Raw genomic sequence first — 14,444 nt, 5'->3', positions numbered from 1 at the left:
CAGTGTAACATTATCAGAGATCGGCGACTAGAGAAGCATAAATGCCGCATCTTTTACTGAATATTGGCTGATAACGATCGTCAGTAAAACTTTATTGCACACTGTGGGAGTTAACATTAAACTGTTTCATTAATCTGCGGCTCACATGAGTGCCGAACAGTGGGGTGGGGTATCCGCACGGTTCACGGATCAACAATGGTCCGTTACACGACTACTGATAAATGACAACCATGACATTACATCTGAAATAGTCTGCTAAAAAGAACTGCATCCTTTTAATCCTTTTGTTCTATCAAAAAGACTGGCATTGTAGTGTGAGATCAATGTTTCTCACTAAAACCAGTCTTCTGACTGGTGGACAGCCGCATCACAGAATATAGTGTGCGTTTTTGTGTCTGTTTCATGATCAAATGGCTCCCCCCAGGCTACATTGAAAGGTCAGGGATCCATGCAGGAAATTAGTGTCTATGGAAGCACAGACAACACACACACACACACACACACACACACACACACACACACACACACACACACACACACACACACACACACACACACACAGATGTGGGTAGTAGAAAAGCACAACCAATACCCGAGGAAGCTAAACATGTCCTTCATTAAATTCTAGTAACATCCCACTGCGCTCCCTTGATGGCTCTGCCTGCTTTCATCAGCCATTTCTCCTAAGCACAGAGCTAACTTAACCTCCCGGTGCTATCAACAAGCATCTCGCTTTAAATTTTTTATATTTTTTTGCATTAACGCTGACACTAAAGACAAATGAGTCTGCCTCTCCCCGCCCACCGGCTCTCCCTTCGCTCTGCCCAAATCTTCCACTAAGGAGCCCCTTGACGCCGTACATCAGACGGCTGAATCAAATGTGTGTCATCAGTCATCATTAGGGGGCATGAGCAGGGAAGCAGTGGCTGGCCGTTCAGTGATGAGCCTAAAGGCCCCGACGCATCAGGCCAACGGGCGGTCGACTGCCAATTTCGGGCCGCCATTTTTCATCTTCATGTCATCTGATCATTCCAATACACAGATAATTTCACACGGCATCTGGAATGAAGCCAAGCGTGGGGTTAGAGCGGTGTGAAAATGGGATGCAATGTATCTTAACAACGGCTTGTATATCTGCAGGCTCCTGGTTTCCCTTTTTGAAGGAGTACAGACTGCCGCTACCTGCTGGTATGGAGCGTTATTTCCTCTCACGAAGGTGCAGAACGTACTTGCTAGTTGTAGCTTTTGTCGCTTTGGTGTGTCTTGGCCTTACGGTGGTTCAAGCCCCTACTGGGACCCTTGGTGGATTTAGCTGCCTTACTTGATGCAGAAGAGTTTTGCTCAAGTGTGCAGCCAAGTTTGCAGTTGCAGAATCTAAAGCATAAATTCCATATGTGAATGAACAATTGGTTGTTTTCTGCCTAAGCAATGTGCAGCTAGCTTGTTTTCCTCTGCGTCTGGCTATTCTAAATATGTCAGCTGTCTCCTCGGGGTCTTTAGGCCATTTTAACCCCTGTGCTGACCTAGTAACCTCCTTGGGTCCCGGCATCATTGAGCTCTTTAACAGACTAGTGACAGGATAATGGCCAGCTTGCTGCATCTTCTAGTCCACGCCCTTGCAAATACCTCCACTTACATCCACAATAATATGCTTTCAACTCTAAACCTGACATTGGTACTTTGAGCTAATTTATGAAGGGAACTGTCGTCATTATGGGTTTCAGGTACAGTAGAGGAATGCACGTAAACCTGCTGAGGCTGGAGGGCGGATGTAAATTACAAGTGAGTTCAACTATTAGCTCTAACTCGCGTTGACGAGTACATGAAGTGACAAACCTAAATGGGTGTCTGGGTTTTAAGAGAAACGGCCTGGTGAGGAGGCGCATCATTTGGCATCACTGAACACACTCAACCACTGGAGTCACGCAGACGCTGCACTCACAACCTCTCCCCCACTTCCACAGTCATGCTCCTGCTCTGAAGTTGAGACCAGACCCTCGTAAGCTATTCCCCCTGTGATTGACTATTGTGTTGTCCACACACACAGAGAGGGAGAGAGGAGGGGAAAGGGAGAACATGAGTGGAGAGAGGCAGTTTAACATGACAAAGCCTCTCCCTGGTGATCCTCTCTTCTCCTCCCCAGATCCTCATGAGCCTCTTCTCTTTCTCCCCTCTCTCTTGATCCCTTGTTCCTCCTGGCCTCTCCACGTCCACTTCAGCCCTCTAATGCAAATAGCCCTTTGCCCTCTCCATATTTATGACCCGCTTCCTCCACTGTTAAATATGCGCTTAAGGAACGAAGGGCCTTGAAAGCTGCCAGTCACATTGGATTAGCGAGTATCAATGGGTAGATAACCTCTCTGTTAGAGTGAGTGAAGAGCAAACACTTGAGCATAAGCATTCATGAGGCTCTTTTGGCCTTTTTAAACACTGAGAGGCACTGTGTGTGGCACTCGGCTCAATGAAGATGAATAGGGGTTGATTAATGAGTATGGATGTAATTTCAGCGCGGGCGGACAGAAATCATGATGTACGTGACATTTTGCCATATTTCTTCTCCTGTGATTGTTTTTAATTAAACATTGCTCATGATCTCCCGCAAATGAAATCATATCTGCACAATATGTTCAACGACAACGTTCTTCAAAGGCATACGACCTCTCTTCTCTTGTACTGTCTTTTGTATCTTTTCCCAGCACTGTGTGATTATTGCCTTGAGGTCACAGGAACACATTCTGACTCTTGGACTTCTTACTTGGCGCTTGTTATGTTGTTGGCGATAATTCTTACGTGAATATAAAGAATAGATTGGCTGTTGCACTCCTTCCAAGCGGCTGTGAGAAAGGAGCATCAACCACACGACTAGAATGTCAACCATAATGGCTTTTGTTAGGCAGAACAGTGGCTTTCTGGATTGGCCAGGTCCGGGTTTAGTGTTGCTCCGGCACCCTCTTGGCTCCGACTATGCACGAGTGCCGTTTCTTATCGCAGAAGGAAAGAAGCATGCACACAGTCATCCACTCACACACAATTCTATAATTAACCAATGCAGGCACTCTGTAAACTCAAGCCTTTATGTTTCATGAGGCCATTTTCACAGCCGGAGCGGGAACATTAATGACCAGTTTGTGAAAGCCTGCGGTTTCACTCATGGTTATGCGTTTGTGTGTTGGTGTTGTAAGCCAATGATGACCTTGATCTTGAATTACGTGCCATCAGGTGTGACAGCTGTAAATCACTCGGGGACGGGTTTATTAATTTACTTTGAGAGTTGATAAAGGGAGGTTACGTCGCGGTTGCATCATCTCCCTTTCTCACGCAGAAGAAGGTGACGAGAAGCAAACATGCCCGACTTTTATTTGTGGGCCTGCGTTTGAAACGTTCATCTCTTTCTCCTCAGACGTCCTCTCCTCCTCTCTGTCTTTATCGGACCTCGTCTCTTGCGCTCCCTCTGTCTCCTAATGTGGGTCAGTGGTGTCGCTCAGCTGATAGTGTACAGCTGCTGCATGCGTGACATTTATCGTGAACCTAAATTCAAGCACAATGGCAGATCCCCTGTGGGAAATGTGGATTATCCAATGGAAAAGACTTGCTAATCATAGGCCCACTGCTCCCCATTCAGTTTGCCATGGGGCTGCTACTAATGCACACATACAGGTTGACATAAATATCTCTATAGACCTGCCATGTACCAACTGTACATTCAGAATCCTCAGTGAATCCTGCGCACGCACACACACTCTCACACACACTCTATCATTGGATATCATGTTAAGGCGTGTTCCTGCCCACGTCTTAGTATGGCACCCGCTGTGCCTGTCCACATGCTGGCATCCTCTGGCCGTGACACCGGCTGCTTTTTGCCCCCTTGTGCCCACCACCATGTCCCACACCATCAGCTTATGCCAAATTTCTCCAGTCACCCCGGGGCAAGTGCCAATTCGAATAGTCCCACTGTCAGTCAGCAGGCATAGGCAGCTGCAGGGTAGAGTTACACCGTGCTACTCAGGGTTGCAAGGGAGCGTTGTTGCCAGGGAACTTGTGTTTCTCTCTGGCAAGGTAGCTGTCTTCGGATGACTTTTATGTTGTTTTTTTTACACAATTTAGATGTGTAAACATTGGTATTGCTCTTAGGATTCAACAAAAGCGGTGTAAATGTCCTGTGCAATCTGGTTAAGTGACTCATAATGAACTGTGAAAGGCTAGCATGTGGCTGCCGCAGCACAGAGCAGCTACTATGAAGTTGCTGCTAGAAGTCCAGCCCCGGCAGACCTCACCTTTGCCATCTGCTTGATCCCTTGCTGCCCCTCCCCCCCGCGCCCTAGTTTGTCCACACATGTTCTCAGTTCCATCTCCATTTGCCAGTGCAGCAGTGATAGGAAAACCTGGTGTGTTGTTATTTCAGAGGCCTGGCAGCGTGGAGAGGGAAGTTATCTTGGGGCCCCTGGAGAAGGGCTCTGGAACGTGGTGGTGGGGGCCTCGGGGCTGATAAAAACCAGGCCTGGCCGAGACAGGAACATGCTGACGTTCACACGCACAGGCTGTCATGCACATACATATGGTGCATATTGCTCAGCATGCTCTCAAGCTTGCAAACAGGCAGATGCGCTCATTTGCGCGAGCGTGCACATTTCCTTCCGAAATATGTACATTAAGTGTAATATGTTTAGCCACCATCACCCAGCTCCTCCTCAACACACCAAAATGCTAAGATGCCATGAATTAACCCGAAACACTAAATCTGGCCCTCCGTTTCCTGCTGTTGAGGAGGGATCGTCATAACAGCCAAGAATGACTCCTTGCTCTGACCTGCTTTGCCTTTGGCCTCTGCTCTGACCATCATCTATCACTCACGTGTGTGTGTGTGTGTTTTTCTTGCCGTAACACTCTGGGGGGGTGGGTATTTGGCCCCATTTTTAGCACTATCCATCAAATTGTGGTCTCGGAGCCAGTGTAGCCTTCAAACGTACTGCTTGGTCCTTAAAGAACTCAGGCTGTCACATAAATTTCTACTCTCTCTGCAAAACTTGAATATCTGCACTGGTTGCAAAACAGCAGGCTGTCATTTCTCTGAAATGTGGACCACAACATACTCTCCTAAGTGGAAGTGATGTGTCATGCGCCGCTGAAAATTATGTTAGAATCCGATTAAGCTCTCAGTTTGATCCTTGCCCTTCCTTCCTTTAGACTATGAGCACCATGATGACAGATGTATGAATAGACTAAAATAGCATGACTATATTCCACCAACCAGATATCATGTCGAACCTTGATATTTCCAAAAATGGAGGTATTGCGCAATACTGCAAGATTGTTCCCATTATTTTGCTTGGCAAATTTGGAGACTCATTATTACTGGCAGTGCCCTGTATCTGAATGCATTCTCCTCCTCCCCCTTTCTCCCCCACGCTCTCCACATTGAGACGGTAGTCTGCAAGCTAGACATGCTGCAGCTTAAGGGAGCACTACCAGGCAGGGGGATCCTCGCTAATTCTCACTCGTCCTCACTGAAGCACGCACCCAGATTCGTATGCCATCATATCAACATGCATGAAAGGAGTAGGAGTCGGGACAAATGGACTACTAGCGTGACAAAATTCAGAATAAAAAAAAACACATCTCTAAGGCAATTACATGATGTGATTGATCCGGTGCAATTTGTTCGCCTCTTCAGGTGGAAGTTGAATCCGATACTGACATTCCTGTGTTGGATACTGTCAGATAGATTTAAAGGCCTTTTGCTGGCCTTAGGTGTAACGATGAGCATCTTGAATCCCTTTTGGCGTGAAAGAGGACGTGAAAGAGGACTTCCTGTGACTCGTAGGGAGCAATGGTCCGAGGAGGATGTCCGCCTCAGTAAGTGGGATAGGTAGAAGGAGACGAAGGTGGAAAGTGGCGGGAGACGGAGGTGGAAAGGCAGGATTCAGTTACAGTGAATACAGGAGGCGTGAGGCTCGCTGCCTGCTCTCCTGACCTATGTTAACCTCCGCGGGCTCTCCTTCCTCTGTGTGTATGTTTTCACTTATGCTTGTCTGCCCTGCCGCCAGGTTCCTCCCCCTCTCCCCTCCAATAACTGTTCACACTCCGTGTTTGAACACAAAACACACCCCACTGTCGCTTTCCTTACAGCTGTCGGTCTGTGCGTGCCTGCTAGCGTGTGATGGCCCCTCACCCCGGCTCATATTCAGATGGCGTGCGTGGCTGTGCCGTCAGTAATCGGTGCGAAGGCAGTGAGCAGAGCCCCATCCATTTTCAGCAGAGATCTGTTATGACGCTTTGTTAGAGAATGGGAGGATTTCCCTGTTAGCAAGGAAATAGTCCCGTTTCCGTCTCCAGTAATTGAAGAGTGCTGACAAAGCATTACCGTGTGTGTGTGTGTGTGTGTGTGTGTGTCGCACGCGCTTTCTCTCCCTCTCACCCACTTTCCTCACTTGAAAACCAACAAAAATAGCGTCTGAATATTTAACAAAAGTCAAGCACTATGCTTGAGCGATGCCCTTCTCTGCTCACTTCTGTTTCACTTCACATGAAAGCTCTTAAGTTTGTGCCAGTCGTTTTTATGGACATGCATGATCCATTGGCCCACAACTCCCAGGGTTTTGCAAGGCGGTCTCCATCCCTCAGGCGGTTCCAATAGCCATCCCACTTCATTATTTTAAGCAGACTTCAAAGTGAGACTTAGCGTAGTAGCCTGCGGTATGGTGGTCTGTGTGGTGTCTCCTCTCAGACATACTCGCTGCATGGAAAGACAAATGGACCTCGATATGGTCTTCCATGTATCTTACACTTGGCAAGCATGTGTGCATGCGCATGTCCAAATAACCTAATAGAAGCCAGGGGACACGAGAGGCCGTGATAGAGTGGGATTCAACAAAGTGGAAGACTCTGTCAAAGCCCTCCCTCTCCTCCTCCTCCTCCATCCCCTCTGCCTTCGTTTTCTCCACTTCTCTCTTCCACAATCCAGGCAGCCAAGCAGCCAGCCTGCTAATGTAGTTAGCTCCCCCCTAATGATGGTGAAATCTCATTAATATGCTTCACAGCTGGGCCCAGTAACCAGTGGGGATGAAGGTAATCAAATCTCAGAGGACTAACCTAGAGCTGAACCTCAAGAACTGCTCAGCAGCACTGGGCCGAGACGGCAGAGTCTGGAGGCTTGATAATAGCCTGTGTGTGTGTGTGTGTGTGTGTGTGTGTGTGTGTGTGTGTGTGTGTGTGTGTCTCTTGGTCTGTGGTCTTGCGGTCTTTGAAGTACTGATGTTAGCCAGGCTATCTTATGTCACTATTACAGCTCAGGCCAGTTCATCATCAGAATAGATTTCATTTCAGTCTTGTGCATATTTGTCCATTTAAGTCCAGGCATGCTGTAATTGCTAATGGAGGAAGTGGCTTTGAGGGCGCGGCTTCTCTGTAAGTGCACTTGTGGCTCATGATGTATGCAAAGTGAATCTGAAGAGCGACATTACAGACCACTCACACTTGAACTTAATTAAATCATCTGTGCTTTGGCTCTGAGTTCGAGAACGCCACGCCACATTAAGCTATTTAGATATCGGAGGGGCTGCACACACACACTCTCGCACACAAACACTGTGTGTTTATAATACTTGTCTGCGATTGGTAATATAAAAGGAGGGATCAAAGTAAATTGAATGTCAGCACTTTGACTTATTGGTCATTCAGAATTGGTTTTATGAGAGAAGTGCGTTGTTCATCCATGGCCAACTCACACATTGTTTGGACCAATTAATGACAGTACAATTCCGAATTAGAAATTATATTGTATACATCCATTACTTTCAATGTGCCAGAGCCAGTGGTCAGATATATAGACTTCTGCCGGTTCTTCCCGTTTATGTGCAATAGATTCCTCATCAGTAACTCCTTACTGTTTTTCATTTGAACATTATTTTCAGGGTTGCGGGTTCCTGTTCCTGCATCCTTAAGCAAAGCGACAAGTCATTGTCTATTCATGTTTCCTTCTCTTGGCTAAAGGAATGATATTCTAGCTGTAGTGCAAGTATTAGTTACCATGGTGACTTTGCAGACTCTGGAGGGGCTCCGGCCTGGAAACCAGGCCAGACGCACACATTTCCAGTGTTAATATGTCGCAAGGATACTGAAGAAAGCTCTCCAGGCGAGCGTGAGTCAGTTCTTCCAGTGTTTGTGCGTCTGCTTTCGTGGATCGCACAATAGTCAGGCTTGTATGATAGTTGGTGTTGATCAGAGCTTGGAAGCAGGCTGGTGTTGAATAATGCCTGCTGAAGGGCTAAGTAGCTCGGTCCTCTCCGCTGAGCCTCCCTGCCTCTCTGTCCACAGGCCTGCCATTGTTTTGCTCCATGCCTCAGCTTGACAGGCCTCCAGAAGCCAGCCATTGTAATTAATTACAGTCGCCAGCCCCCGCACAGTCTCTTGTCCTTGTGTCCCAGATTTTCATGGGTGCTCTCATTAAGACGGTGTGTGTGTGTGTGTGTGTGTGTGTGTGTGTGTGTGTGTGTGTGTGTGTGTGTGTGTGTGTGTGTGTGTGTGCATGTGCGCGTGCGTGCGTGCGTGTGTGCGTGTGTGTGTGTGTGTGTGTGTGTGAGAATTTATATGTGTGTGTAAATATATATGTGTCTGTCCGACCGACAAGTTTTTAAAATGTTTTTCTAGGAAAGCCTTTAGCCTGTGTAAATGTAGGCATGTTTGCAATTGTAATGTTTATGTGTGTTAGTGTGTGCATGGTTGGCACATCTGTTTGTCTCAGCGGTTCTACTGAAGGCAGCTTTAACGTGGATGAATAAGCTCTCCGGTCACACTAATAACGCAGGGCTGCATTCAGTCCGCTTCTAGAGAGGCGGAAGAGCGCAGTAAACTGTGAATGTTTTTTTGCTAATGAGAAAATATGCCATGTTATGTAAGGCCTGCTCTGTTTAACATTAATTCGTTTGACATGGTGAGCGTGGCCCAGTGGCATGGGCAAAGATGCCCCGTATGACGCCAATAAAAGAGCAATGTGAAGCAAAGGACGGACTCTCGCTGTTTATCTCACACTTCATCCTCCCGGCTCACTTTGGGACAGAATCCGTTGCACAAAATCACCTCACATTTTTCCTCCTCAACAGCATTTTGGAAAAAGGGCACCTTCTTACCGCGATATGCATTACTCTCCTTGATAGAAAATAGTATAATTCCTTTTTATGAGCATACGTCCACACATTCCTTCAACTGCATCGCTCCTTTCCTCTGAGATTTGTATGTCACACTTTAGCTTCAGACAAGTTGGTTCAAAGCTCTGATTGTTTTGTTTTTCAATGATTTAAGTTAAATCCTGTCAGCTGTGTTTTGTTTGTGGGTGTAATGTAGATTAATCTAAAAACATAAGGGTGGAACATGAGTGTAGTAATGCATACAGCATAAGCTTTCATTCCTTGTGTATGTACACTTTTTTTATCACTTCATCTGTATTTTTTTACTCAAACACATCATAGTTCTCTGTCTTGTCCACATCTTTGGCTTCTCATGCCTGCTTTCATTTCTTTATCTCCACCCTCCATCATTGGAAAACTCTTTTTCTTCTTCCCATTTTCATGAAACTGCATATATATTTTCTAAGTTTTATCAAAAATAATCTCTGCTCAATAAGCTAAAAAAGTCTTTGGCATAAACAATAAGTGTCTCACTGGAGGCTGATGTGGAAAGTCTCTCAAAGTGGCGTATGACATCTGGCCCTCACAAAATGAAATGTCCTAATATCCCCAGCCTGATTGGGTGTCACTGATAGGTGTTGCAATTTGGGTTTTATTGCTTTTAGCTCAACTGTCTCCCGTCACTTGAAACCCACTTGGATGTGCTGTGTGTTTTCCTGACGGCGGAGATAGCACACAGGCTCTGGCGTAGGCTGGATTTCAGTGTACCGTGCTTCTGTCTGTTATTTCTCTCCCAGGAGCCTTGAACCTATCTGGGCATCAGGTTGGTTTATTTTGGTTGTTCTGGATCTAATCTTCCCCTGCGCCATCTGCGGAATGTGCGTGGAGATTGGCAGGCTGAGATGAGCACACAGACACTATAAAAGGATCGGAAAGTGTGTGTGTGTGTGTGTGAGCAAAAAGAGAGAGAGAAAGAGATGTAGCAAAACTTTATCCTCGTTTTATATTGCCCAGTGTGCAGTGTGATTTAGAGTCGTTTGGTGTGTGTTATGTCAGGACGTGGATTGTGTGTTCCCAGCTGTACTACATACCTGCTAAACCAGCCCAATCCTTTTAAATATTGATGGCTTATTTACACACCAAGCTGCTTGTCAACCTCTCCAATCCCTCCTGTGTCGAGCTGATGATGCTGTGTGAAGACAGTAACCTGTGTTGATGAGGATGGAACCAGAAGAATGTCGTTTATACTTGTTAGGGGAAGTTAAACTTTAGTGAAAGTTCTTAAACGTCTTCCTGCAGGGTTCTTACGGTCATGGAAAACCTGGAAAAGTCATGGAATTTTGAAATGGTTATTTCCAGGCCTGGAAAAATCCTTGGAAAAAAATCTGGAACGTTTTGGAAAATATGCTTTTAAAAGAAAGACGCTCAAAATATAAGCAGGCATACACTCTTATCTATAAATGTGTATTATTTTCATCAAACTATTGTCTCTCATTCATTTGTGTCATTTAAGGTATACTGTATGTTTTGGAATTCTCATTGTTCGTTTAAATACTACATTTTCTCACTTTTTCATGTATAGACCGAGATTTCACAAAATGTTTGGTCATGGAAATTTGGTTTAAAATCATGGAAATCCATTGGTCAAAATGTGTATGAACCCTGTCCTGTGTAATGGTCATCATCACTGATGGCACTGAAAAAAAAATAACAGTCTGAGTCGGGCTTCATAATGGTTTTGGTTTTAAAAGCTAGTTACAAGTAGAACACACATGCCAGCTCAAAACGGATCCATTTGGATTAGACATTTATTTAGTCAGCCATAGGCCGCAGGGTGCAGCGCTCTGCTGTGAATGTGTGTTTTTATGTTTGATTAAAGAGATGTGTTTTGTAACGCACAGGATATTGAGGTCAAAGTCCAATACATATTACATGAAGGCAACAGCAGGTTACTTCCCTAGAATCCTGTACCGCCTCTGTTTGTTATGTACAAGCACACAAGATATGGGAGCCTGGCCTGCAAAGCGCTCACATGTTGTTTGGTTTGTCATATTAGTGCTTATTGGATGAAGACGGAGCATTTTCAGCCTCTCTGTTTACTGGTCTGATATTGAGAAAGGGAGAATTAGTTATGTGTTTGGTTGCAGGGGTAAACAAGTTATACAGATTATTGAGGAGTAGTTAGCTTTGTATGCTTTTTACTTGTTGCTCGTGATTGCTTTATATTTAAATATTTTCAAGCATACATACTTAAAAAGACTGCACCATTTATTAAATAAATTTAAAAAAAGCACAATGCTGTGAATCAAAGGCAAAAATCTGTCTTTGAACCCTGCTGGCAAAGCGGTCTATTGCTATACAGTGTAACACATCACACACGTCATAATTCCAGCAGTAAATAAGAATTTCTCCGCAGAAGGAGTGAGTGAGTGAGTGAGTGAGTGAGTGAGTGAGTGAGTGAGTGAGTGAGTGCTTCCTTTTTTATTTTGCAGAGTCGTTCCAATGGCGAATCTGAACGTGTCTGGTCAAGAAGTTGTCCTTGCACTTTCATTTTTGTCCTTTTCTTCTAAAAACATATTGTTAGAAAGTGTTGGATGTTGTCGGCAGCTGTGTATCAGTCCACACTGGGTCGTGTAAGATCTTTGATTGGACACACAAGAGCTTGTGTTTGTGAATATCGATTAATGCTGCCTGTCTGTCAGCGCTCCATCTTACAGCATTCACTAACCACCCTCTTGTTGCTCTTTCCTCTCCACAGCGATAGAGACCCAGAGTACCAGCTCGGAGGAGATAGTGCCAAGCCCGCCATCACCTCCCCCGCCGCCCCGCGTCTACAAGCCCTGCTTTGTGTGCCAGGACAAGTCCTCAGGGTACCACTATGGTGTCAGCGCCTGTGAGGGCTGCAAGGTGAGACTTCCAGCCGTACTCTGAATCTGCCAAGCAAGCAAGACGTTTCGGCAATCTTTTAACCTTCATGTGATTTGTAGAGGAAAATGTACACTCAGGTATTCACAGGCTAAGCTGAGATGATGAAAATGATACGGCGCATCCTTTTGAGTATTTCACATCCTTTCGGGGTTTTTCAGTGTTTAATGCTGGAATGTAAAGGTGCTAAATATGAGCTCTGGAGCATTTTGATTGCCTCTCGACATGGAAACGGCTGAGCCGGCTGCACGGTGATGCCGTTATCAGTCGTAACCGTCGTCTGAGAGCAGTAGAGAGCGGCGATGAGCTAGCCACAGAGGAGTATGCTAACATGCACTAAAAGCACATGTGGCCAACCTGGCCGTGTCAACAAAGCAAGGAGACGCTCTGATGGCAACACACGCAGACGTAGAGCGACTTGATTCTCTGCTCAGGTGGACATTAATCCACTGGATCTTTACAGAGCAAATATTTGTGTCCCGTACATTGCCCCTTTTAATGTGGGAAATGAGTCAGAATTGACTACCTTGTTTTGATGTTTTTAATGGTTTTATGTGAAGCACTTTGAATCGCCTTGTTGTTGAAATGTGCTATACAAATAAACTTGCCTTGCCTTTTCATGGGGAATCATTTACTGGCATCGGCTGCTATATTGAATTGCCTAATCATTAATATGACCTGGACAATGTGCGAAATCTGCTCTTTCAACACTTAAAAAGCTGCAACCTATATCTGCTCACGTTGTAAAACAAGATAACGTATATGATGGACCTGCGTCTAATCATGTGCAGTATGTGAAACTTTGTCAGCCATGTGGGTTTACTCGTATCGGATTTGCTGACGTGTCCACATCAGCCGTCTGTTATCAATACAGCCATGGTATACAGGTGCTGAAGAGGCCTTATAGCCCCCATCGGCTCTGTTATCAGTTGGTAGTTGCTGTGTGCATGCATACACGCTCTCCTGCTAGTGTGAGCAGCACACAGACTGCTTTATCTCGCGTCTCCCAAGGCACATAGCCAGAGTTGTGTAAGCTCAGAGGTGGATAGAGATGAGACGGATGGATCTGTGGAATCTAATGTAATCTTTCTGCCAGGTGCAAACCGTATAAACCCATGTCAACATTTCACAAACCACCTTGTTTTCTTTTGCGTGGCGATCATGCCTTCCTGAATTTACCAAATAGCATTTCCAAAGTTGTAGAGTCTTAACGCAAACAGGAGCGTGTAAATCCTCTTTGCAATAATTTAGTTTTATCGTACCAACAGCCTTGTGTACAGCGAGAGGAGGTAGGGAGTAGTTTGATGATGGGAGGCAGAGTGGTGCTGTTGGTGACAGGTGCCCGCTAGACCCTTTGACTTATCGACTGTGCAGCCAATGCTGTGGTCTGTATGTGTTGCCATATGTGCAGGGATAGGAGTGCTGCGGATGGACAAGGGGTAAGGCGTCGAAAAAAAGCCATGCTGGAGACGGCAGGAGGCAGCGGCAGTAAAAAAAAAAAAAGAAGGAAGCAGCAGTACGGCAGGTCAGGAACTCAGGGGGAATGTAAAAGTGCAGACAAAACGATACAAAGATGGGAGAAACTGCAGGGAGTGAGATAGTGGGAGTGAGAGAGCAGACCGCTCTGAGAGGCATGAGCAGCTAAAAAGAGAGAAGTGGGGATGGTTGAAGGGGCAGCAGATCAGGCTGACTGGGTTCAGGGGCCAAGGCTGAACTCATTGACATCCAAAGAAAGACGGCCAGCGCAACAGAGCGCGTTGGGAAGGGGGTTGGTTGGGGATAATGAGACGATGCACAAAGAAATGTGGATACAGGAAAGCAAGGGTTCATACATACAAACAGTTAACCCTTTAACACACAAACCCTCCGCATGCTCCATGAAACTCAACCTGGTGCCCAAACGCGAAATAAAAACATAACAAACGAAGTGAAGACTGACCTCTGCTGTTTTATAGGGCGGCGAAACTACTGCTGGCTGTGAGTCCTGTGGAACCGTAGAATATTTTCGAATTGATTTCCCCAAAATATATAATATGTTCAATATATTCTTGACTGTCGATGCTTGACAAATCCTGAGTGCGTGTGTATATACTGAGAGAGGCTGCTCTTGTCGAGATAATGTGTAGTGTGATGCTCCAATTATTTTCCTCATGTAATCGGGGTCATAGTTGTGTTTCTGCACTCTAAATACTTCCAGATTTTGTGTTTCTAATCAGGAGATGTGACCGTGGGAATCCTTGCAATTTGTTTTCATGTGTATTAAAAAGCATTGGTCTCAAAAGGTATGCAGCAACTCTGCGGCCATTCCAAGCCCCAAAGTGCTGTTATTGTGTCCCCTTAACGCTGCTCCCCATCGTCTAATAGCATCTGATTAAATGGGGAAATACGTGAGAT

At 45.6% G+C, this 14,444-nt stretch overlaps 1 protein-coding gene across 2 annotated transcripts in view; it reads left to right on the top strand.

Moving 5' to 3' along the window:
• raraa (retinoic acid receptor, alpha a) overlaps window positions 1–14,444 on the top strand; it is a gene marked incomplete at its 5' end in the record, with an annotated part of 71,821 nt that overhangs the window by 47,019 nt on the left and 10,358 nt on the right. For both annotated transcript variants that reach the window (XM_079236961.1, XM_079236960.1), the window contains one exon: window positions 11,884–12,032. In XM_079236961.1, the coding sequence (XP_079093087.1) occupies window positions 11,884–12,032 (149 nt within the window). The remainder of the gene's footprint in view (window positions 1–11,883; window positions 12,033–14,444) is intronic.

Source organism: Taurulus bubalis (genome assembly GCF_910589615.1).
Source record: "Taurulus bubalis genome assembly, chromosome: 2".
Lineage (NCBI taxonomy): Eukaryota > Metazoa > Chordata > Actinopteri > Perciformes > Cottidae > Taurulus > Taurulus bubalis.
This window is presented reverse-complemented; position numbering and strand designations above follow the sequence as displayed.